The sequence below is a fragment of the Tyto alba genome, unplaced genomic scaffold (assembly GCF_018691265.1).
Source record: "Tyto alba isolate M040663 unplaced genomic scaffold, T.alba_DEE_v4.0 Super-Scaffold_5, whole genome shotgun sequence".
Lineage (NCBI taxonomy): Eukaryota > Metazoa > Chordata > Aves > Strigiformes > Tytonidae > Tyto > Tyto alba.
Genome location: NW_024881326.1, coordinates 8,776,565 through 8,801,703, shown reverse-complemented (window position 1 = coordinate 8,801,703; position 25,139 = coordinate 8,776,565). Strand labels below are relative to the sequence as shown.

Below are 25,139 nucleotides of genomic sequence, written 5' to 3'. Positions count from 1 at the left end.
GAAAGGGAGCAGGCTTTGTAAACACATATGAAAGCTAGTCCCTGTTTAAAGAGATGAGGGTGGGGAAGAGATGACATAATGAGAAAATATCAGAACTGTCATATACTTGGTGGCAAGCTCTGCTCACTGCTCCTCTGTTGGAGAGCGCCCTGCCCACTTCTGTTGGAGAGCACTCCAGGCACTCCAGCACGTGTGAATCGTTGATTTTCACTGGGCTTTGAGAACAGGTCCCTTAAATCAGCAGGCTGAAAGTAACAAAATTTGATGATCCTGGTAACTGCCTTAACTTTACTACTACCTCCTTTTCTTGAAGTACTAATGCAGCTGTTTCAACTTTTTAGTTCTACCACATTAGCTTTGTCTTGTGAAGATACATCATGCCTTTCCTCTTGTCTCTGGCCTGAATTTATGTGATATTTGTGACAAATATTTGGAAGTATTTCACATCTACTTGGATAAATTTGCTGCTGAAATTACAATTTTTTGTTGCAGAATTGCGTTCTCCAGTCTAATTATGAAAGCACAAACTCAGGCAAACAAATAAACAAACAGTCTTTGTAATCACAATATACTAATTTTGCTTTCTTCTGTATTTGCACTGCATAGTTTCACACCCTGTTAGCTGATTCAGTAACATTCAGATCCATTCAGTGACAAAAAAAGACAGTGACTATTGTGATGCCCAGCAGGTCTTCACTTATCTTCAGTGAAAAAATTTCTTAATCAGTGGATTTATTAAGAGAATGGACAACTCTGCCTACTGATAAAAGGTGGTTTTGTTGAATACCTTTTAATGTGGTTCTTTTGGTTTTCAGCTGAAATAAGAGACAGTGAAATAACATGAATGAAGTGGTCTCTGGTGAATAGCAGTTCAAGGCAACCTCACGTGCTGTTTTATCAGCTGCAAAAACATCTTCAGGAAACTAGAAAATGTTTATTGTTTTCTAGGAGCTCACCAAAAAGGAGAAATGACTAGTAGATGAATTTAAGGGAAGATTAATAATAATACTTTAATATAATCAGAATGGATGTTTGATACCCATTTTCAACCAACTTTATATTATGGAAGACTTGCAAGAGCAGCAGGTCAGGTTTTGGTCTGAAGCAATATTCTAGGTTTTCTAATTTCAGCTTGATTAATGAGGCTTACATTTTTAAATGGACCAAGAGAAGTTAATCATTGCAGTTCATTGACTTTTCTATTGGAAATGAGCATACCTCACCTTTAATTTTTTTAATTTGAAAATTACTGAATGCCAACTGGATATAACCATTTATTTTTGCATTGTTGTACTCTGTCTTTGAATATCTGTGTCTCATCGAACCTTTAACAGTACTGTAAGGTCTGGGCATATTCTTCATTACACGAGGACATACAGAGTTGAGCATTATTCTTATGTTCTGCAAAGAAAAGATTGCTTATAATGATATATTTTCATCTGTAGCTAAGTTTTGTGGAAGGCTGAACTGGAGATTTTGATGGTGTTTATTTGCATCAAGTGCCCCATTTTAGGATTGCAGTATATTGCAATAGATCCCGTGCAATTAGGATCAGCCTCCTTCCATACGGTTCAAAGCTCAAGTGTCTGAGAAGTGAACACCATGGAAAATTCCAGGTTAAAAGTAGACATCTCTTGTAGAGTCCCTCTTTGCTAAACTGTGCTTCAACAAGGTCATTCTAATTCTTAACTGAAATAAAATGTTCCTTGGTTTGGAGGTGTTACCTCATTATTGACTTTTTGTCCCAAGAAAATTAGATAGATTTTAATCCTATCTTATTTGAGTTCATTGACTGAGATTTTTTTTTTTTTTTTTTTTTCACATTTGCCCTTTTCTTGGGTTGGAGAAATGTGTATTTGTATGTGACATATGGAAGATAAGCTCTTTCATTCTCTCACACAGAGGTGTGTGCTCTGTGAGTACCTACTCCTGAACTTACAGATGACCCTACTAGTCTGGAATAGATAAGATAGTATGATGCTTTGGAATTTTTTCAGTTGATTTCATATATTTCTCTTTCTTTTTCTATGTAGTCGTTCAGGTCTCTTCTTTGCACTGATGTGAGTTGTTCTGGCTGCCAGATATCAGTTAGTTATCTGCTTGGGCAACTCTGGAAGGTGGGGAGAACACAACCAATGATGTTCCTATGACTTCTGCAGGGGCAGTATTTTTGAACTAATATACTCTTATCATTCATATATGCAGAGCATGAGTTAAAGTTCTGGTCCTTTTGATTCACTGTGTGTCTTGCTATGTGAGAGGCAGGTAAAATGATATATTTTAGTCACAAAGTTTGCATAGTCCACTGGGATATGTTTAGTTGGTTTTATGCCTTCTCAGAAATGACATTTTAACCCTTGGAGTACAGGGCTTAAAGTTGTCTTAATTGTTTTGGGTTTTTTAACTTTTCTATGCCTGCTGATTTTTCTTCAAGCTTTGTTCTGGAAATTTGGCCACAGTGCTAGAGATAATATCATGGGGATCCCTATAAGAATTCAAATTCATTCTCTTCTTTGTGTGTGTGTACTTTCATCCAGAATGTAAGGCTAGCACCATCTATAACGTAGAAATTCAGTTCAGATACTGCAGTGGGATCATCTGCTAAAGGCAGTCTTTGGAACTTCGTTGAAAAGCCAGGGAAGGTCTGTTCATAGGTTAACAGCTGACTTTAAAAAAGGAAAGGAAATGGTAGGAATAAATAACTGTTTGTTCGGTATGTACAGAAATTACTGGAAAGCATATAAATAGGTTACAGTGATTGCTGGGGGGGTTTTTTATGCCATGTATAGAATTGCAGAAGGATTTGATGTGTTGAACAGTTGAGTGATTGGATGTCAGCTGAACTTCAGTATAACAAACAAAATATTGCATATTTAAAAGAACAAATAAGATGCTAAGCGTCACTGGAAAAATTGTTGAGAATAAACTGGAAAACATAATTACTGAGATGCTTTGTCCTGCATGTGACAGGATATGTCTTACCGTCTGGCACATGTGGGGGTGTTCATGTTTTTTATATCTGCCTTCAGTCAAGTTGCCTGGCATTTTCCTCTTTGAGCATGTTGACATAGGTTGTAATATTTTCAAAGTTCATACATTTGATTCAACACCATTTTGTGGCAGGACAAAGCCATCACATGACTCTGGAAATGCTTGACATTGTTGGTCCACGATACATGGTCTTGGGTCCATCTTTTTGCATGAAAGAATGAGACAGGAGATGTCAGGAGAAGGAATCACATTGTGGGTTAGATAACTGAGTGTTGCCCTAGCTAAGAAGATTTCATCCCTGCACTTACCACAGAGTTTCTTGTGAGACAAGGCAAGTTTCTTAGAGTACCTGATAGTTTCTCTCTATCTTGGTGTCTAAGTCAAGATTTCCAGAGTCTGATTTACTGCAGGTAACTTGCATCTACAGATAAAACTCCTAGCATTCAGTTGATATGGAATAAAATATAGACAAACTGTTTATCCTGTGTGCTGAAAGAATTTGTAGTTGTTTAAGAAAAATAAAAGATCGGTATCCTATGAGCACAGTGTCAGAACATACATAGAAAAGGAGAAGCTAGTACTGTGCAAATAATCTTCATTTTGGTGAGTTTCTAATGTATTTTGAAGAGCAAGCACTCAAAGTGTTGCTGTCATCTATCAGATGTCTAAATCTAAATGGGCTGTAGGTTTTAACAAGTAATGGCATCGGCTTGTAGCATGTGGAGTTTCCTGAGTCTGGAAATCTATGCAGTTGTTTGCAAAAATCTCTGTTCCAGTTCCCACATGTTAGGATTCATAATTTGTTTGCTAATCATTGCTTTTCCAGGAGGCCAGGCGTTTTTGCTTGGTTTCCCAGGAGCATATCTCTACAATAAGTGTGGACGTATTGATTATTATTGAAAACTGCTGTTTTCATAATTTGAAATTGCCTTTTTCTATGAGTATACTGTTAAGTAGGTTTTAAAAGCAAGTCTGTCAGAGTTCCAGCTCTTCATGAAGAGGAACAAAAAGCTGAAGTGAAAGATATTGTTGTCTTTCCAATGCACAGAGTAGGTTTTTGAAAAATCTAGTCTTAAGCAATGAATTTAAAATAACCATTTTCCTCTGCAGCCTTTCTTCCCTGTTGCTAAAATAGATAAAGTATACTTGCTGAACAAGACAAAATGCATTCACTGTTGAACAATTTTCATGTGAATGACTGTCCTTGAGCTAGTACAGTAATACACAATAGATACCCATCCAATTAAGACTTGGCGGTACTATAAGTGAGTAGCTATTATAATTTCTTTTATATCTATCCTTGTGTTGACAAATTTTGCTATCCAAAAGCACTTCAGGATCCTGAAGGATTACTTGGGAATGAAAACCTGAAAATCAATACTGAAAGTGAACTGTAGTGATTCTGTGAAGAGGAGGGTTTGATTTTTTTTAGGAAATGAAGCTGTCTTATGTTTAGATGGTTTTTATATGTGGTGTTGTATGTATCTTGTATAGCATGATTGTAGTTTCTGTGTGGGTATAATTAAAAAACCCACAACTTTATCTTTCCTCAACTCCTCACCTGGCAGGAATAATTTATTGTAACTGTGAAGTGGCATGTTCTGAGAGTTACCGTACACCAGGTTCTGCTTTCGATGTACATGTGGATAATTCAGTTTAAAAAATGGTTTCATATCAGTGGTATTTTAAGCAATAAAGAATGTTTCTTTAGCGGTGTTCAAAGTGTTTTTCAGTTCATTATAGGCAGTAGGTACCTTATCTTTAAAGTGTAGGAAAAGTATCTGGTTTTGAATTGAAAAAGGCAATAAAGCGAGCTAATCAGGAAGATAAAACCTCACCCATTTTAACTGGTTAATTTGCAGGAACCTACAATTAGTTCTTTCTGAGTGAAGAATGTTACCTGGCTCGCTCAATTTTGCAGAATTATGCTGTTTTTTACTGGTTGGGGGTGGGGTTTCAAATATTGCAATTACCACTAGCAGTGGGAGAATCATATCAAGTGTCACAGGGGAAACAGACTGCTCGTACCAGAGAGGAGAAACTCTCTGGGGAGACAGGGCAACTCTTAGAGATAAGGAAAGGAAGGGAGAAGCAGCAAGTAGCAGGGAAGAAGTGCAAGAGAAGGTAGATACAGGTGTATGTGTTTATGAGGAGGGGGATCAGGTCCTAAGTTTAGTCATGGCTTGATGCAGAGAAGTTGGACTGAAAACCTAAAAGAATGTTGAAATGGGTAAAAATGCAAGTTAAAAAGCTAGAGAAACCTAAGAAATTTGCTAAATAAAATCTTCCTGATCAGTTGAATTATTTTTTTATTTATTTAAAAAAAAAAAAAATAGTTGTATAACATAACTCAGTGAGAAAAAGGTAATGGAATAGAAATAGAAATAGGAATTTGAATGGGAAGGGACTGCAAAACTTGTGAGATCTTAAAACCAAACAAAAAGATGCTAGAATCATGGACAACTGAGATAAGTCTATAAAGCTTATATTTAGTGCTAAGGGTATTGCTCAGGACAGATAAAAGGACTAGGGACACAGGGTTTGGGTAAGGGGCTGGAAAAAGTTGGTTATGAGTTAGGGAGGGGAACAACATCATAGTCTCAACATAACAACAAGTCTCAGTCATATTATCCTTAGTTCCCGAGTCAATATTACAGTGTCAATTAAAAAGAAAAAAAAAAATAAAGAAAACAACTCACTGAAAAGTCTTCTTAAACTGTTGCAGGTAGATTCTTCAGCTTCTACAGGGTCAGCTTTTTGGTTAATGCCTGCAGCCAGGTCAGACTTCCCAAGGATTTGAGCCCTTTTCCCCACTACTTAGTGCTGCTGGCAAGCTCCTTACTCTTGTCCCTGCTTGGATTGTATTGCTAGCTATATTAGATGTAAATGCCAGATTTGTTTTGGACTGATGAACTTCTTAATCTATTTTTAGTAAATTTTATGTGATTAGATAAATCTAATTTTATTTTTTATAAATAGTCAAATGACAGAATTTTTTTATGAGGTTAAGCCACCAAAATCTGTTAAAATGTAGTATATTCACCTTTATGTTTCTACTTTATTTTTTACTGTAATATTTGGTTAAATAACAGCAATGAAATTTATTGTTTTTCAGCACATTGAGGTGATAGTTTAAATAACATGTGAAAAAGATCCTGAAGACTTAATGAGCAATGGCCCAGCCAATTTTCCAGCCCAACAAAACCACGGATGTGCTGCTGGGTTAGGTTTCATCTGTGTAGGCTCCTCTTGTGCAGTAGAAGTAGGTCTTTGCTTTCCCCTGGAGTGTGGACAGAAGTGATGGGGGCCTGGCTGTAGAGGCCGGGTGTTGCCTAGCAGCATTACTGCGGCAGCACACCGGGAAGCTGGAGCTACAAAGGAAAGGGTGCACACTCTTCTGAAAATCTGATATCGATACGGTGGAGTAGAACAGCAAAAAATAACTTGAATGCGACTGGGTGGTAGGTCCAGAGTCATCTTTTGAGCTCCCACTCCTAATTTGAGAGGCAGGATGAGAGGGTGGAAAACAGTACATCTGCTGTCAGACTCCCAACAAATTCATCTCAGTCAAATCAATTATATGATTTCTTAACAAGACTGTAATAAAAGCTTGCCGTGGAGACACTACTTGTGCTGTGCAAGTATACACTTCTAGGGTTAAGGTGGTAACAAGGTCTTTTAATAAACGATCTGCTCCAAACTTCTTGTTCCTTACAGAATCTGTCACTCTTCCACTTCCTTTTATTCTAACCAGTGGCAAAGTAAAGGAGAAGCTTGTTCACAGCAAGCCATTACAGGTGTTATTGTGAAGGTTGTTGGACCCATTTGCTTCTGAAGAATTCTTTGTTTGAGAGAGGAATTGCATGCTGAAATATAATGGTGTGAAGTGACAAAAATGGAGATAGTTATCTGTAAGAATTTGCACAGGATGGTATGAGGAGACACTGGCAGCAACAGGTCTGCCTGGGAGTAAGTCTTCAGGAAATGTGGAAATGAACAAAACTTTTTAAATTATTATTATTTTAATGGGTTTTGTGACAGAATTCACTTGAAGATGCTTCATCTTCTTACTCTTCCTCCTTCTAAGATGGAAGGAGGCTTCCCGAAAGTTGCAGAATTCCAGCTCTATTTGGTTCTCTTACTGCTTTCATTAAAAAACAAAACCAGAAAAACCCCAAACAAAACAAAAACCACATTACTTGAGACTGAAGCTTTGTTTTCAGCATTTTCCCCCTTTTTCCCTCTAGCACCATTGTCTATCTTTTCATTCTTTCACATTTGAATTTGCTGCTTTTTTTTCAAAAAAGGGAAGTTACAGTAGCAGAATTGAAGACATCTGGGAGAAAACACAGCTCCTCAAGCCAGACTGCTTTTCAGGTCTTTTTATAAGAATTTCTATAATATTTTTTTATATCCTCCATCTGCCTATACCACCTTTTTCTTACCCCATGAGTATGTAATTCTGACATAGACCTCTATCACTAATAAATCAATTACTGTCAGCTGCTTGAAAATACTCTGAAAGTGCTAAAGATTTCTCTGGACTGAATTTGACATGTTATTTCATGAAATTAAAGTATGTATCGGAAGGTTAGTGTGTGAAATCTGGTTTTGGAATTTTATTGTTTTACATCAGTGTGCATCTACACGGTGCTGTGTTCAATGGCAAGCCAAGAATCTTTTCCTGGGAAATAACTTGACATTAGAAAACCATTTGTGTTTACACTGCCATATGAAATGGCGTGATGATAATTATGTAGAACTGTCTTGCAGTGTTTGCATCTAACATGCACTTACTGAAAAATGGCCAACATTTTAAAGGTGACCCTTTCCCCTTCGCCCCCCGCTCCCCCCCATTGTAAGACTCTACTCTGCCTTGCTTACAGCTTTGGTGGACTCTCGTGATTTGTGTTGAGTCACCAAGTATGTGTGTCTGATTTAATTGTTTTGTAAAACTTCATCCAAGAAGGCTCAGTTGCTTATGAGAATGTGACTAAGAAAAATGTTTTCCCATATGAAAATATGGTATTGTAGACTTCTTTTGTTGGGGCTAGGGGCAGTTTTTCTGTAAATATTCCATCTCTAGGGCAAACATGAGATTGTAGTAAGAGAGATTATGTTTCAAAAACGCGCCTGCTCATATCCTGGAAGAAGTCCATCCAATTTGGAGGTCTGAGGCTGGAACAATCTCAGTGAATTCTCAAGGACTGAGAATAAATGAGAGTAAAAGGTCTGAGAGATGGATTTGATACAGAGTCTATGAGAGACTTGTCACTACCTGTGAATAGGAACTAGGAGTGAATAATGCTCCGAGTGTTGGAGGTCTTTGCTTTCTGTTCAACCCATGGAATACAGTCTGGGAGGGTAGGCTGGAGAGGGGCACAGCTGCAGACAAAGGAAGAATTGTCCCATGGGTAAGGGAGCAGGGTGCTGCTCTGGAGAAATGAAGTTTCTCCCTGCCTTTGCCACAGGATTCCTCTGTTGTAAGGGAGATCACCTGGAGCAGAGTGGTCACCATGTGTGTGCTCCTTATTTACTGGGTGTCCTTGATATCAATGAGGCCAAATTGTAAGTTCTGTTAAACCAATTTGAGATCCAGGGTATGCAAAATTAGGAGGTGCTTGCTTCAGATCCTTGTCTGTAAAAACGGAGTGTTAGTACTCCTGTATCTCATTAGGGTGCTGCAGAAATAAATTTCTTTCTTGACGTGAGATGAAAGTACAGAAAAGGAAACTTAAGCATTTTAAGTTCAGAAGAATAAATAAAGGATGGGGTCAGACACTGCAAAGAAAACTAAATATTGAATAACTGCTCACTAATTGAGTAGCATCAAACTGCGCACTGAATAAATGAGGAATACAAGAGGGAAGCTAGTATTTTAATGTTTATTTAACCAATGATTTTATACAGATGTACAGGAAGGCTGAATTGAGTTTGGAGATATAATCTTCATTCTGACACCTCCTGATTTTTTGAGAGCACAGTTTTGCAATCTTAATTTTTGTGTGATTTGAATATACGCAGACTTTTTAAATGTCATTATTGACATTTGGCTAATTCATTTAAAGGCAGTCCTGTTCTTTAAGATGGACGTGTAGGGAGAACAGCACCTGCTTCAGAGTTTGGGCATGTGTCTTGTTGAATTAGGTTCTGGGGGAATGCAGAAGGATTGAGATGTGCAGCCACACTTTTCCTCCTTGAAGCACTTTACACAGCATGCCAAGTTCTGCAGCAGCTTTTGTGTAGTATATCCTGAAAGGATTTGTAGTAGGCTCCCCAAAAGCCAGTTGTATGGAACAACTTTTTATGAGTGTTTGAGCATTGTGCAGCGGAACACACCAGCAAATGCTCGTGTGAAAGGTGTCTAAGAGAAATTGGCCTGTTATGCTGAATCATGATTAAGTTGTGCAGAAATCAGGTGTACAAATCTCCTGTGACCCAGGGCTTGCGTGACTAATGATACCAATGGTAAATCACTCTGTGAGAGACCTGAGTGTTTCAGGAAAATGTCTTCATAAAGAAGAAGTCTGAAGTGGGAGTGTATTAGGAAGGAATCTTTTACTTGAGGGAAGAAAAAAGATAGTATGGGGGGCGTGCTAATTCGAGAAAGTCTTGGTCTTCACTGAAATTTGAATTTTCTGTAGTGTGTATTAGAGCATCTTAGACAAACTTCATCACCAGACTCAGTTTTGCCATGTTTTTAGGAGTATACATTTTCTGTAGACCACCTCAGAAAAATGAGATTAGCTGTCTGGATGGTGTGCTTTGTGTTTAATTAGCGAAGGAGGCTGCTGTCTGTAGACTTGTGGCCTCACTTGCTAAAGACTTTCTATGGTGGGTGCAGGAGCAGATTGCAAGAAGGAAAGGAATTCATTGCATTGTGAAGGCAGGACTCCAGGGTCATTGGGAGCTTGATGGTGTGCAGTGATTGTTCTGCTGAAGACTCAGAAAGTTACGCTTTTAAAATTGGTGTAGATGATGTGCTGGATTAATTGATGACTCCCAGGGTACTGGGAGCAGCACTTTGTGAATACACTGAAGTTTCTGTTCGTGGGCTAAGCCACAAACAAGGAAAAAGTACACAGCCAAAGAATTGTTGACCGAAAACAGACTGTTTGATACTGGTTTATTATTCTAAGTTAGAACTAAACGAGTTTTCCTGTTTCAGAAACATGAGTGTTAGGTTTTGAAAGTATCAAAAGGAAATTCAGGGATTTTTTATGTATTTTCTTTACAAAACCAGAATTCACAAAAACTTAAATTGTGACTCAGTTGTGTGTTGATGGAAGGAAGATAAACCCTTTCTTGTTTTTGATATCTTCTTCACGTAGAACCATGTGAAAATTTCATGCTCAGGTGTGCATCCCAGCCCTGTAATCACTTTGAAGCAGTAGGAAGTGATCACGGGTGAATGCAATTCCCTGGAGCCTGGCATTCCAGAAGTCCAGGGTAACAACGTCTAGCGATCCGTAGGTTTCCCATTGCTGCATTTCCCCACGGTTGTCTTGCCAGCCCAATTTAATTATTTTCCCATCTTGCTCTTTCCAAAAGCTTTAAACAATTTTAGTTTATATAGGATAAAATAAATTAAAAACAATTTACAGTCGAACTTTTTTGCCCTTTCTGTGGCATTTGGAAGAAGAGAAGGTCTCTCTCTGCTTGTCTGAGATAACAGATGCAGCTGCAAAAACCAGTGTGGTTTGCATCTTCCTTTGGCCATGATATAGTTGAATGTTCCAGATGAGTGTGAAAGATGCTCCACCATGCAGAGTGGTGCATCTCTGGTGGTTTTGGGTACTGTCAGAAGCAGAGGCAGAAACCTATGCAACCCACCTCTATAAAAGGTTTATTGGAGTGTGACTCTGGAAGGCCCACCACAAAGCACAATTCATTTGGCTGCTGCACTTTTCTCACTGGCAAGCTGGAAGGGGTCAGACTCTTGGAAAGATGCCTGGTTAGAGGAGTAACAAGACGCTCCATATGGAGCCAGCTTTGTGAACTCTTTACATAGTAAGTTCTGTCCCAACAGACAGGGGAAATAGTTCCTGGGAAAGGCAATCTGAGTTCAGCTGAAAGGGTTATTGATAAGGGATAGGGGTACATTTATGGGAATATGTTTGGTATCCCATTAAGACCATTTGTAAACAGTCTTTTGTATAGGTTTCCTGCCAACTGTGTTGTTAGAAAGGGACAGTTTGCTGAAAAGTTTCATTTCAAATGACTAAAGAAATACTTTCCCTAAATATTGATATACTGAAATTCATAGGTGTTGGATTCCTTGTGTTACTGAAGGAAACAGTGGAAGTATTGCTTGAGAAACTAACTCACTGTGAGAGTCAAAGTAAGACTTCTCTTTCTTTTCCTGGCAGGTTCCAATCCATCAAAATCTTAAAGAGCTCCTTGCCATCCGGACGGAGCTGCAGAAGAAGGTTGAAGATTTGCAGCGGGAAGCTGCTACACGATCCATTTCTTCCTCCTCTGACAGAGGTTCATCTCCTTCCCATTCAGCCACACCGGTGCACACCTCTGTGTGATGTGTAATAAAAGCCACGTGAAAAAAATTGTCAGGTAATACAGAAAGGAGGGTGAAATGCTTTTCCCATCACAAAAGGATTGTGAGTGACTTGTAATTGCTGTGATCTACATGCCTTATTCTGTGTCTGATATTATCATGATGAGGCCAAAAAGAGTTTCAATAGATGTGATGTATTTTCTTGTTGGCAGTTCCCACATGTGTTTTGACATTCTAGCTAAATCACCAATTGTGAAATTAAACTTTGTTTTGAGCAACTAACAATTTAACCATCCTGAAAAGAAATCCATCTGCCAAGCAGACAAAAAAATGCTTCTCACACTGTCTAGGGTACCATGCCTGCTTGAGAGATTCAGAGGAAATGCCACATGATGCTTACATAGAACAGAGAACATTTTTTCTGAATGGGAGCTCCTTATTTCACTCAGTAATATATATATTTTTTTTGCTAGAGCAGTTTATTTTTTTTTAGGTAATTAATGCACTTCGAAATTGATCTTACAATAAATGTTTTCCATTGTAGTCAGTTTTACATTTCAACTAAATATGCCATTAAAAGTGGGTGAAGTTAAGCTGATTTGTCAAGTACACCACACTGACTTGTATGATGTAATATATTTGGTAAAGCATGTATTTTAGGTTTTTTAATGCCTTTTGTACAAATTGAAATAAAGTCTTTTGACTGTTTAGCTTATTGTTCAGTTTTGGCCTCCTAAGCAAGGGATAAACTTATTCATGTCAAGGTCTTGTACAGAGTAAAAGTTTGTTTTCTAGGAAATGCTAATATTTGGGGTTGGAGTGACACCCAGCTGTGTAAACTGTATAGTCTGTATAGCTTCACATTTTGTTATGCGTGTTTTGTTTTAAAGTGTACACACAAAATGCAAAGCTGTGTGCATTTATACACATGTGTGTGTGATGTTAAACATATGCCACGGTTTTAAGCTGTAAATTCAGAAAATGAATCCTGCCCATCCAGACTCTTTTGAAGACCTTAACTTGTAATGACTTTGTTTGACAAAGTTTTTAAATAGTATGATCTTAATTGGTTTTCTTAAAATAAAGCCTCTTGGCTTTTTGTTTTTAAATTGCTGCTATCATTTTTTTCTGCAAAGTGAATAATTTAACTGCCTTTTCGTGTAAAATATACATTCCCAACGTTCTTTCATCTACTCCCCAAAATATTCGTATCAGAGATATTTGATTACTGTAACATCCAACCATTTAAAAATTTATTCAGTAGCCTTCTTGGAAGGCCCAGAAATGGTTCACACTAAAAATTTTCCCTGGGTTGTTTTCCTTGCTGTGTTTCATGAGAATCTGGTTCTTCTCCTTAGGGCGCTTAAATACTGCAGCTCTGCTTTTTGGCTTGTGCTTATATTGCTCCAAGTTCTGTTGGTGGGAATTAAGCCCCATTCTTAAGAGCCAATTGTTTCTATATGCTGATTGTGGTTTTTACTGTCTGTGAGCATCGTTTATTACCGCACATTTGTTCTTAACATGTGATGGCACTTTTCCGTTTCTCTGCATTCATATATATAGCATACAGTTAATGAGTAAGGTGAGCTGCTGAGCACTTTTGCAATTTCAACTGGAAAGACTAATGTGCTGTATCCAGTCTTACAAGTTTACTGTGCAGTGCAGGCTATTTCAACATGTCCTTTTTATTATAGTGAATGCTTTTTACAATAGATACCTCCATGAACAAAGTTTAGGAAGGCTTGCAATGTTGCATCTCTTAATCAACCTCAGGCTTTTTATAAATAGATTAAAGATGTTTTCATGTAAAAATGGTTCTGCTGAACACTATGCCAGCAGTGAATTTTACATTGCCAAAATATGTTGAGCTGGTATTGAATTAAACTCTTCTATATTTTGGATTTCCTTGACATTTTATCTGTATATTAAAGTAAAGCACATTATCTCTAAAATGCAGCGCTAAAGAAAATCTTTTGAAGTTTTTCTCTTTATTGGTGCTAATAATCACAACATTTCCTCTATAATTATTGTAAAAGTGATGACTGGATTAGCTTGAGCATTCTGAGATTTTTAAAGTTTAGATTCCTAGAGCTAAAATCTGGAAATTCGGTTTTGCATAGAAGAATACAAGTTATTTCAAGTGACTGGCTGTTTATCCATGAGTTTCAGCACAGCTCAGCGAGTCCTCTCTGATCTGCAGGGAGAGCACTGGGGGAGGGGTCCTGCTGTTACATGTGTAAGCACAATAGATGTTTTTGTATGTACTTAGCATGGACATTTTCAAAGGTATTATATAGGTCATACATGCTAGTTAAAGCATAGTTCTATATTGAAGAGGCGACTGTCTTTGTACTCAGTCTGCTTGCTGATAATCAGATTATTTCCTATTGATTTAACTACTAGTTCTGTTGTTACTTTTTATTTTTTCGTAAGGCAGTATTGAACTGGTTGAGGAAAGAGCAGAACCCTGTTGCCTGTCTGATGCACCTTGGACAGAACTATTAACTTCTGATTCAAAAGTTGGATCTTCTTTTGCTGTGATTTTTGGTTTTGACCCTGCTGAGTATAAAGGGAATGTGCAAAGACAGCAAGCAATTAAGTTTGATCTGTAGGATTTCCCTATTATCAATGGCATGTGAGAGGGGGAAGAACCTGAATCTGGTGTCCCAGAATGGGATGAAGCCTTGGTAACCAACTGAAGCATTTTTCACTTGTAAAGTAAGCGAAGCATCAGCATCAGACACTTTTCCATTTTAGTCTTGTTTCAGAGCTGAATTACACTACTTCTTCCTTTATAGATCAAAGTAATTTTTTTCTTGTTTCATTAAACGGGAAGAAGGCTTTAAAGCTGGTAAACACTCCTATCTGCCTGGTTCTGTTCCCTGCATGGGCAGCCTTCCTCTCGAGGAGTTAAAGCTTTAAACAAGAAGTGTTTGATTTTTCTTACTTTCTGAGAAATGCTCTAATAATTCACATGCTGTATGTAATAACACCAAGAATGGCTGGTTTTCTAAAAGCTGGAAATAAGGAATCAACAGCTCTCGTTCATGTGCATTGAGCCCCACAGAAGAGGACAAACTAAAATGGGCAATTTAGAGTATTCCCTAGGTGAAGCATTTATGTTAAAAAGCAAAACGGAGCGTCCATTTGCTGAGAGATCACATCTGCTGAGCTAAGTGGGTATCATATTAGAGATCTTTTGACTGCCAGATCTTGTGCAGTTGGGAAGAAGGAATTTTATTTCTACAAGAAATACGAGTCAGAAGTAGCTAGTCTGAAATACAAACCACCTTTTTTGACTGTGAGACTAAGCACTGCATCATTATACAAAGATCAAAAGCTTAGTTTGCACTGCATGGGAGATTCATCTACTGGATGTGAAAATCCAAAGAAAACTGCAGGAAACATAGGGCAGTGAAAAGAACCAAAAAGCAGCCGTGCTGAGTGCAGCCAGGGACATGGCGCTACCTAGAGTTTAGTTGCTGTGTGACCTGAGGTGTGTGTGCAAATACTTATTTTTACCATTAAAGTTTTTGTAATGATACTTGTTTTCTCACAAAGTCCAGTTTGTTTTGTTGTTTTTTTTTTTTTAATCAAATCTAGTGTAGTTATAGAAGAGATCATAATAAGGATATAGCCACATCTGCAGTTCACTTCCCACATGAAAAAACCCACAAAAGATCAAGTCTAAAATGTCTTTCTAGTCAACTTGTTTTATTTGGTGTTTTCCGATGGCAGTCAAATCCTGATTTTTACCCCCACAATTCTTACATGCACATTAGCAAAATGAATCTTATTTTCTTACAGTGTAACATTCATCCTTCATTTGGTATAGATCGCTTCTGCATCAGCAAACAATATGCCTTGCACTTCACTCAAAAGAAAGGATTCTCTGATTTCACAATACTGTTGTTACTGAACTTGATTTGTTCCTGAAGCTTATTTGTTGCAGAAGCAGATTTTTAAAGCCTTAGCCTGTCAACTCATCTTACTTTTTCAGAATTTGAAATAGTATTTGAAACGGACTAATTCCACTTTTATCACAAGCAGTGAGTAGTTAAGAATGACAATATAGCATGTGTAAGGGTTCTTTAGTGGGGTTGCATGAAAATGACTGAGTTTATAGTGCCAAAAAAGTCTGAAATTCATGTCAGAGTATTCTCAACTGAAGAATCTAAACCGAAGAAACTACTACAGTATTGCCAAAGGAAAATGCAAGTAATCGATAGAATAATCAACAGGAAAAGAGCTAGTTAAATTATTTCTATTCTCTGTTTTCTCTGTAACTGAGAAACCTTTACTGAGTAATTTTATTAAAAATAGCTTTAGTTAAGCTGAAGTGATGTGTGGTAAGAAGAGCTCACAGCACAGATAGTACATAAACTCTGGACAGCTGTATATATAGTTTTTGGACTCATGAAAAAAAAAAAAACCACAGTTTTTCAGTGGTTTATGGCCTTTTTTAGTAAAGGATGAGAAAGCTCATACCATGTATACAGAAATTAAGTGCAGGATTTTAAAAAATTCTATATCTAGATTTAAAGAGAATAGATCCTAATTAAATGAAAGTAGTTAGAGAAGTCAATGCTGAATCAGTTGTTTCAGAACTTGGATCACTACTAGGAAAATACATATGAATCCTTTCACTTGCTATAAAGCCTGAAATATAGATGATGTAGAAACTCCCTGTTTCTCAGAGACTGGTCTGACAGTTCAGATGGAGGAGGAGACAGACTTCAATAAAAAGCAATTTGAGCCTTTACTGACATTTAGCACAATAAGACTTTGACTTTCGTCCAGTTTTAAAGAGAAGTCTACGTTTAATTTCTTTACTGTGGCATTTATCACTATTTTCCTATTTGAAGTCCCAGAGAAAGAGATCGTGAATTCTGTTACTGTGAATTTTTGAAAAAGTGCTCCTTTTCACTGTGCATTTATTGTTTTTCACATACTTAGAAATTATACTAAGGCATTAAGTGTTCACCAAAGTCATAGAAAAGGCCTTGGGGAAGGAGCAACTTCTGCGTTCTAGAAACTGGAGGGGTTTTTTTCAGTGAAACAGCTCTGCTTAAAAAACAGACAAACAAAACAAAACAACAACAAACAAAAAAAAAAACCACAACCCAAACCTGGAGTTTTTGTGAATTAGACATGTGTTTTTCCTATGCTCTAGTGTAAGAGTTTCCCAAAAGAGGGGTATGTGCTATATTATTTAAGCAATGCTGGACACCCCACTGCACTGTCCACTAGACAAACAGGGAGGGCACAATAATAGAAATGCAGCAAAACTGATGATCTGCATCTACAGAAAACATGGTCATCAGCAAAAGGAGAAATGGAATTATGTCACTTGATCTAAGGTAGGAAAATGGCTCCTAGTGATCATCAATGCCATGTTGTAACACTTCATCTACAGTAACTTTATAAAAACATTTTTCATGCTTCAGCTTTCAAATGTGTGTGGCTAAGAAAAATAGGCAATGGTGCTTGGGAATGGAGATACAAACTCAGCTGTGTGGCTTCACCAGCAGCTGAGCTCCTGCATGTGATGATCCAAATCCTGCAGATCACATTTCCTCCGTGAAAATTCTTCTCTGAGAGTAAGCAAACACAGAGTGCATCCCATCTCCATTTCCTCTGCTTCACTCTCTGAGCAGCCAATAATTAAAGATTTTGTTTTCTAATCCAAACACATTCATAAAACAAAGCAGCAGTAGTTTGTAGCAGTATTGTAGCCTAAGTGTTCTGAATACACGTGAGGCACCATATATCCCTAGAACTCATTTCCCTCATAAAACACAGTAGCTGTTCTGCTAGAGATAGTGTAAGGCTTTAAAAATGCAAGTGTTAAAAAGAGCATAAAGAATTGTGCAGCTATTGCAAAATACTTAACTATGTTACTAGACAATTTCCTTTCAAATGGAGCTGTTAGGCAGCAGTGCTCCTAGGCTGATTCACCTCCTGGCAAGGCCTTCCCTAAGTTGTGTCTACCTGAAAGCTGTGAATTCGTACATCAAACTGAAAGGCTTTATTTTTAATACACATTCACAAAATCCGGGATTTGCAAAACAGTACCAAATGCACAAGTTTAAGGTTTATATATAAATAGTGAGTACCTCTTGCGCCACATAAAGTGAATTTTCCTTCACTTGAGAGCATGATTTTTAAGCAATTATCAACTTGGATAAATTTATCAGAAAGTGGCAGTATCCACGTTTTAGCAGTGATAAGAAGGGGTTGGGAAGGGATTAGAAACATAACCACAAATTCTTGCAAGGTAGTGAAGGTCAGGTCTTGATACCAGTTCTGCAGCGTTGAAGAGGGCCGTGTGAGCAGCTGCGTGGGATCGGGGCGCTGTCGCGGAGCAGCCCCGTGTCCCGCTGAGCACCGCTCGCAGCCCCCTGCTGCCCAGAAAGCTGCAGGGACCCCACGCGGGACGGTGATGGAGGACTGATCCTCTCAGCACATTCTGCCTTTTTTAGCCACTGACACAAGCTTTGGATCCTTCTTCTGCCTCGGGTGCCAGGGAGTGCTCTCAATACTTGCAGCTAAAAAAAGAAGGTGGGGGGCCTGCATCTTGCTAAGCTTGACTTCTCTTACAGTAGTGAGTGTTCCAGCTCTTAACAGATAGCTACTTTGTTTATTTTCTTTTGGGTTAAATCTGAAATTTGTTCTAGTGTGAATGAGATCTGAACCTGCCCTTGAAAGCATCCAAACACACACAGTTTTCATTTTGGTGACAACCTAGATATCTCATGTCCTGCAAACTGTATCACTTGGCACCTTCAGCTCCGTTCTGATCTCTAGCACAGCCAAGCATTCAAAGCGTATTTGCTAAAAGTGAACACTGCGCACACTGCCACTACCTGTATTTATGACTTGGCATGAAAATCGGGTCCTTTTATTTGGTTAGAAGCCCAGTGCTGCGTAGTGGTGAAGCATCCTCAGCTCCTGCCTTCGGAGCAGGGACTCACCTGCCTCAGCTGAGCCCAAACCCCAGGACCTACCCATAGGCACTTCATTGTTAGGTGCAGCTACGCTAAGGACCGCAATCCACCCTCAGCAAATGCACATTCAGCACTGTTGGAAGTGATGTGCCTATAGCTGGTGGCAGAAGTTGGCTGGAGGTGCTTTACAAAGGGCTGTGAATGGTTTGCTTTGGATTGCTATGTACAGGCACTTCACTGTAAGCTCTTCTGCTCCTTGAAAAAGACCTTGTCCCTTAATCGAAAATTGACCACTACTGAAGCACCTTCTGTTGGTTTGCATACCACTGGACATCAAACCTACAATATTACTTTGATGTAAACATGTAACTCTTTACAAAAAATAAACACATAGTACTACTCTAACCCTAAAGCCTAGAGCAATAAAAAGCCAGTTCGAGCCTAAGTACACATTAAATAGCTTTGGAGTCAAATTAAATAAAAAGCTAAATTACAAGCATGTAAGATCTCCATTTGCTGCTGACTGATTCTTTTCTAGCCCCGGGTCATGCTTTATATCTTCGCACTGTCTTGTTTTGGTGGTTCTGCTGACTGTGTTTCCAGTACTGAATATTTAACTAGGGAGAAAGAAAAAAAATCATGAGTACAATAGCACACGATGGAACCAGAGCTCAAGCAACAGCTGCCTGGTAGTGGCTGGTTGTATGTGACATTGGAAAAGCCTTTGCAGCAGCCTTGATCATCTGTCACTGAAAGAAGGATCATGCTTTTCTTGTATAAGACACACTTGATGGCTGAAAACATGAAAGCTAAATATTAACTGCCATCGTCTGCAGCATGAGCTCCTTGGTCTCTTACCATGGCTTTCCTTTGTGTGCAATAAAAGGACAGAAACACTGTGGTGGGTGTTTCACAAAAAGCTGCAGCATCACCTAAGTGCTGTCTTCATCAAAGAGACATGGCAGCTCTGTTCAGTACGAGGGACTTACTTTAAGAAAGTCCCTCAGAAAAGCTGCTTTTGTGGCTGGATGCAGACAGGGTAAGGAAAGCATGGTTCTCACCTTGGGGTTCCTCGCTTACGACAGCTTCCATGTTTTCTCCTTTCACATATTCCGCATTAAGTCCTTCTGAGAAGTAACAATAAAGAGAGTGAAATGGGAGGGTAGAAAGTAAAAATGATTTGCTTTGATGCCTTAAAAACTCTGGTAATGGGCCCATCTGCTGTAAAAGCTAAGATGCCTTTTTTCAACCTCCTCTGCATTAACAGCAGTATAGAAACATCAGTAAACCATAAACAGTGCTGAGGAAGCGTTGCTGGATTTTAAAGTGACCACAGAGGCTTGCCTAGAAGGCACAGCTTCTACCAGCAGCTCTTTTTTCTGTCTTCATTTTTATCACACAAAGCAGCAAAGCTAATTACTGTGCTAAGGGGCTCAGCTAGGCGAAGCACATGGAGTAGGTAACGTCTTCCAGACAGGACCGCTGTGCAGCCGGGGCTGCACCTAAGCACACGTAGATGGTGTAGGACCCATTAAAAGCTCAGTTACGGAGAGCTGCAAGAAGCAGTTTAGAGCAGGGCTGTGGTGACCAAGCAGGATCCCAGAGGGCTATCAAATCCCAAATAAGTCCCTTATTTAAATGCAAAGACATTTCCAGTGTTTGCAACAAGTGCAGCCCAGGCGAAGGGGCAAGGCTGGGCGCTGCCGGGCAGGTGGGTGGCTGCAAGGTGGCAGCAACAGGGTGGGCAAGGGGAAGGGGGTGGCTCTGCTCGTCCTAGTCCAGATCAGAGCTGCAGAAGATTGAGTTGAGACCGCTTGGGGTGCACCACAGCCCTCAGCCATGCTCTACCGCTTCTCTAAAGAACCTCTTTGGAGAGAGACAGAGACAGGAGTGCTGTGCTAACCGCCATGTCCCGTTTGGGAGGGCCCAGGGACAGGGTGGGGGCTGTGCTGGTTTGCGAAGGCAGGCTGAGGCAATCCACGCTGCAGCCATGCATCCCGCCACTTTTTAGACATCTAAGCTTTATCTGCATCTAAATGCAGCACGAAGCGTGGCAGGGACCTGCTATGCCTCACCACCAGGTTTTGATGGGGCTCATTCATATCTCATGGGGAAAGAGGGAGGCAGGGAAGAGTGGTGGGGCCAAGGCAGAGCAGCACGATGGGAGCCCTCATGAAGCAATGAGGCAGTCGCTGTCTCCAAGGCACGAGAGAGAAGAAAAGTTTCTGCAACTGGCTGAAAAAAAAAAACGCCTTAAAACCCCATGCCAGCAGACATGGCAGTCTGCAGCTGGCCAAACTGTGGAGGAAGGAGAGGAGTTGCTGGAGCAGCTCTGACAGCTCCTGTCCTGCCTGGGCACCGCCAGCGGCTCAGGGCAAGGGGACACCGGGAGGCTAAGCCATATCCCAGGGCATGCTAGTGAGCAGGAGACGTGGTGTAAGAAGAGAAAGTGAGATAAAGAATATTAGGCAGCGTTGTACACATCCTTCAGAGGAATCAGCAAATGCTTGTCAAAAGAGGCTGAGGCTCAAAATCAAGAAATGGAGCCACATCCTCGCTGCCACAGAAGGATGGCTGGGCAAGGAAAAAAGCTGAGCCTGTTCCTCTGTGCTTCAAGCAAGTGGTCATTACACACCACCAGTGCCTCCCCCAAGACATGTGTGTTTTACTGGGATAACACCAAATGCAATTTATGTTTTTCAATAAAAAGCCACTTTTGCAGTGGCTGACGGCTCTTAGATTTCTGTCATGCATTGCAATGCATCTAAGGCCTGACATTAGCCCAGCATGCCATGTCTGATGGCTTAAATTAATCCTCCTTTATAATTAACTTTAATTTCCTGCCGCCTTTCTGGGGCTTTGTGTCTCTCAGCTTCCCCCTCATCAAAGCCTTTACTCTTTTTTTTTTTAATTATTTATTCTTGCCAAAATATCATTTAAGTGGGGGGAATATACAAGGGTGTTTCATTCCATCACATTCATTTGACTTTTCCTGCTGATCTAATTTACCAAAATGCTCCTGTTTGTTTCAGGCACAACCGGGAAAATAGCATGATTCCAGCAGAAATTTCCAGTCCTGAGCACCCTTCCCCCAGAGTAAAGGAGACTCACAGGAGATTTCATTTGATTAATTTAAAAAGAGCTTTTTCCAGCTGTTTGCAACCACCCCAGGAGATGTACTGGAGCCCACCACAGCCAGGCCAGTGCCATGGGGAGAGGCTGTCGGGCCACCTCCTGCAATGTTTACACCCAGCAAATTTATGGGGCACTCCTGCAAAGGGCACTTTCTGGAAATAGGAGTTTTGCTGCTTAATTTGCACTTAATTGCAGTGATTGCTGCACACCTGTGGGAGGGCGGGGTGGGCTGGGCTGTACTCCCCAGGGCTGCCATAGTTGCTGTGGTTGGTTGTGCTTCCCTTGCTGCTGCCTGGTGAGTTTTTACTTCTTGCTGAGATTCTGGGTGGTTTCTGGTTTGTTTGTTTTGGGGAGGAGTGGGGGGTTTTTTCCCATGTTTACCTTGTTTGGTGTCAGTGGGTTTGTCTTTGGCTGTGACCGTCTGTGGGTGCACGCGAGGGGCTGTGCGCAGCCCCCGGGGTGGCACTGGGGTCTGGGGCCGTTGCTGCTGGTGGGTTCCTGCCTGTGCAACACCCAACAAGATGGGGGGGGGGGCTTGATAACCCATGGCTGGGGCTTTGCTCTGCCAGCTCTGGGTCACGGGACGCCTGACAACCCCTCCTGTCTCCAGGCTGGAAAAGGGCATTGGGGTTCAGAGGGCAGATAGGTGGGTGTTTGCTCCCTGCTTATGAAATGTTTGGGGGGGGGGGGGGGCCCAGACTTACGCTGGATGCTGAAGCAGAACTTCTTCTGCTGGTAGGAGATGTAGCTGGACACAGCCCCGATGAGTGCCATGGCCAGGGCGCTGGCGATGCCGGCGATTGTCCCCGTCTCTGCCACTCTGCCTGCAGGACACAGAGAGAGAGAGCGGGGCGCTGGGCTGTGGGGGCACACGCACCACCCGTCCCACCCCATCCCACCCCCTCACCGCTGGGCTCGTGGCCATGGTGGTACCTACCCCCGCCATAGTCGCTGTCAGTGCTGCCCTCGGCACCTGCAAGACACACAAGCCCATCAGCACCCCGTGCCCCTCTGCTCCCCCCCCCACCGTGCTGGGCAGCCCAGGAGGGAGGGGGGATGCAGGGGGGAGGCGGCGGCGTGGCCCCAGGGGCACCCCTGGGCTGGGGGCGAGCGTGTGCCCCCGTGGTGCGCCCTGTCTCTGCTGCCCCACCCCACCTGGCTGCCCAGGGCGGCTCGGCGCTGCTTCTTGGAGGGATCTGAGGCTGCTCCTCTCTCCCACCGCATGTGCCTGGGGGGAGTTTTGAGGGGAGCCTCTGCAGGGGACACCTCTGCCTGCATGACAGTTAACCCCACCTCCGCCCCACGCTGCTCAGTGTAAAGAGTGGACAAATAAAACGCTGTCAGACAGTTACACAGCATACTTGTGCTGTCACGGGGAGGTGACTGGCTGAGCTCCGTAACGTCAGGGAATCTTCACTTGGCTTGAAGTCTATTTTAAAATCACCTTCCCTGGAGAAGCTGGGCTGGGAGGAAAAGCTGCTCCTGCTGGAAGCTGCAGTCCTTACCGAGTCACTTGCATCCTGAATTTATGGAAGCAGGTCAGCATTGTATTAATGCCCCCGATGCCGTTTGTCCTTGGCACAGGGATTCATTAAATGTTGATTGGTCTTGTGGTGTTCATCGCTTTACTTGACTGCTTTTAATATTTAATGCTGTGGATCCTGGCAAATGTGCAGGCTTATCCGATTGTTGCTGGTTTTCCTCCTTTTTTCAACCATCAGTGGTTGCACAGTGGAAGATAAACGAAGGATTGTGCCGTCTCATGACACAGGGGTGGGCATCTGCTTTCAGGGTGGATGGGGAGATGCAGGTCCCGTCTGCCCCGGAGGCAGCTGGAGCTGCAGAGCCTCCGTGGGATCAAAAATAAGCACCTCCAACCCCTGGCACAAGGTGTGACCATGGCAGCTGAAAACTATGTGTTCCCCTGTGCCCATGGCTGAGACCCCTTTTTCTTGTGCATGTGCCCCCATTGAGAAGGTGAGCACCACTCCGCACAAGGTGGTTTCTAAGAGTTTGGCTGATACAGTGATTATTGCCCAAGCTGTGACTGCTGAAGCAAACGAATATACGTAGGTCTACGTTTACCTTTCTTCTTGTCTGGGCTGTAGCCGCCATCCACGATGCTGGCCAGGTCGTCATCTGAAAATGCTTTAAAGATAACAGGAACAAATGGTGGTTGGCACCTGAAGGGAGACACAGCCCCCCCCCGGGAGGTAGTGGCCACAGCTTTGTGTGTTCCACAGCAGCAGGGGAGCTCACCCTCTCAACCTGCATAAAGCCAAATTCACCCTGCAAAACACCAAAGCTGCCTTCCTGGGAGGGTGAATGTAGCCAGAGCTGCCTAGAAGAAAAGTATAACAGAAAGGGAAAATAGTGCGTGGCTTTATTGGGATGAGAGGGATCCCAAAAAATGAGTGCTTTTGGATGGGCAGGGCCTGGAAATGGGACTTTTGGGGGATTCTGGGCAGGGGTCACCTGTGAGCATCACACGTCCAGGGTGGGACTGGCCTCCTGCAAACCCTTGCTCCTGGGGAAATGTTTCTCTGCTGGGAAGAGAGAGGCTGCTCTATTCATTTGATTGTTTTCTCTAAAGCTCTCTGGCTATTTTGAAGAGCCGTGGGGGGCTTTCTGTGCAGCAGGGTCCAGAGCAGCAGTTTGCATGCCCATGTAAACCAGCGGCTCCCAGTGAGAACAGAGACCAGACAATAAGCAGTTCTGCTTCTCTTGCAATTATCAGATGTTAACAAAATGTTTAACCCCAAATTATTTTAAGCTCATAAAAGAGGTAATAATTTACTTTAAGTCTAGCTTGAAAGAAATATCCCTGAATCAAAGTTTAAAAACTACTGTATTGTTTTTTTGACTGAAATGACTGATGTATTCCATAGAATCACAGAATCCTAGACTGGTTTGGGTTGGAAGGGACCTTAAAGCTCATCTAGTTCCAACGCCCCTGCCATGGGTAAGGATACTATATAGCAGGCTGCTCTAAGGTCTCCCTGGAGCCTTCTCTTCTCCAGGATGAACAACCCCAATACCCTCAGCCTGTCCTCATAAGGGAGGTGCTTCAGCTCCCTCATCATCTTTGTGGCTTCCTCTGGACTTGACACAACAGGTCCATGTCCTTCTTATGTTGGGGGTCCCAAAGCTGGACACAACACTGGATGGGGGAGTCTCGCGAGAGCAGAGAAGAGAGGGAAAATCCCCTCCCTTGACCTGCCTGTTACACTTCCCTTGATGCAGCCCAGGACACAGTTGGTATTTACAAGTTCATGAAATGTTTTGGCTGCTCAGCCTCCGTTGGCAGTGGAGGAGGGAGGAAGAAGTGGTTTGTGTGTGCGGTGGCCGTGCTCCCAGGGATCAGTGAGCCCCTGGCAGCACCAGCCTGGCCCGGGGTCCCGCAGGCGGGGAGCTGACACTCCTCCCTCCCAGAGGGACAGAGCAGCTCCAGTGGTACAGATGAAAAAGTTATCTCAGACATGGTTGTAGTGGGAATGTTTAATTCATGCAGGACAGGCGCGGAGAAACACAGTCTGGGAATCAACAGCTGAACA

General features: G+C 41.5%; 2 protein-coding genes across 8 annotated transcripts in view; one reads left to right on the top strand and one right to left on the bottom strand.

Annotated features, from left to right (window-relative positions):
• The window catches only part of MTMR1 (myotubularin related protein 1), a 40,489-nt gene extending 25,442 nt beyond the window's left edge, over positions 1-15,047 (top strand). For all 6 annotated transcript variants that reach the window (XM_032995995.2, XM_032995992.2, XM_032995998.2 and 3 more), the window contains one exon: positions 11,361-15,047. In XM_032995995.2, coding sequence (XP_032851886.2) covers positions 11,361-11,525 — 165 coding nt within the window. In that variant the 3' untranslated portion in view covers positions 11,526-15,047. The remainder of the gene's footprint in view (positions 1-11,360) is intronic.
• A 149-nt stretch (positions 15,048-15,196) lies between these two features.
• Positions 15,197-25,139, bottom strand: part of CD99L2 (CD99 molecule like 2) — a 34,432-nt gene continuing 24,489 nt past the window's right edge. For both annotated transcript variants that reach the window (XM_042807294.1, XM_042807295.1), the window contains 5 exons: positions 23,671-23,733; positions 22,523-22,558; positions 22,290-22,409; positions 19,512-19,577; positions 15,197-19,067 (listed from right to left, as the gene is read on the bottom strand). In XM_042807294.1, the coding sequence (XP_042663228.1) occupies positions 19,003-19,067; positions 19,512-19,577; positions 22,290-22,409; positions 22,523-22,558; positions 23,671-23,733 (350 nt within the window). In that variant the 3' untranslated portion in view covers positions 15,197-19,002. The remainder of the gene's footprint in view (positions 19,068-19,511; positions 19,578-22,289; positions 22,410-22,522; positions 22,559-23,670; positions 23,734-25,139) is intronic.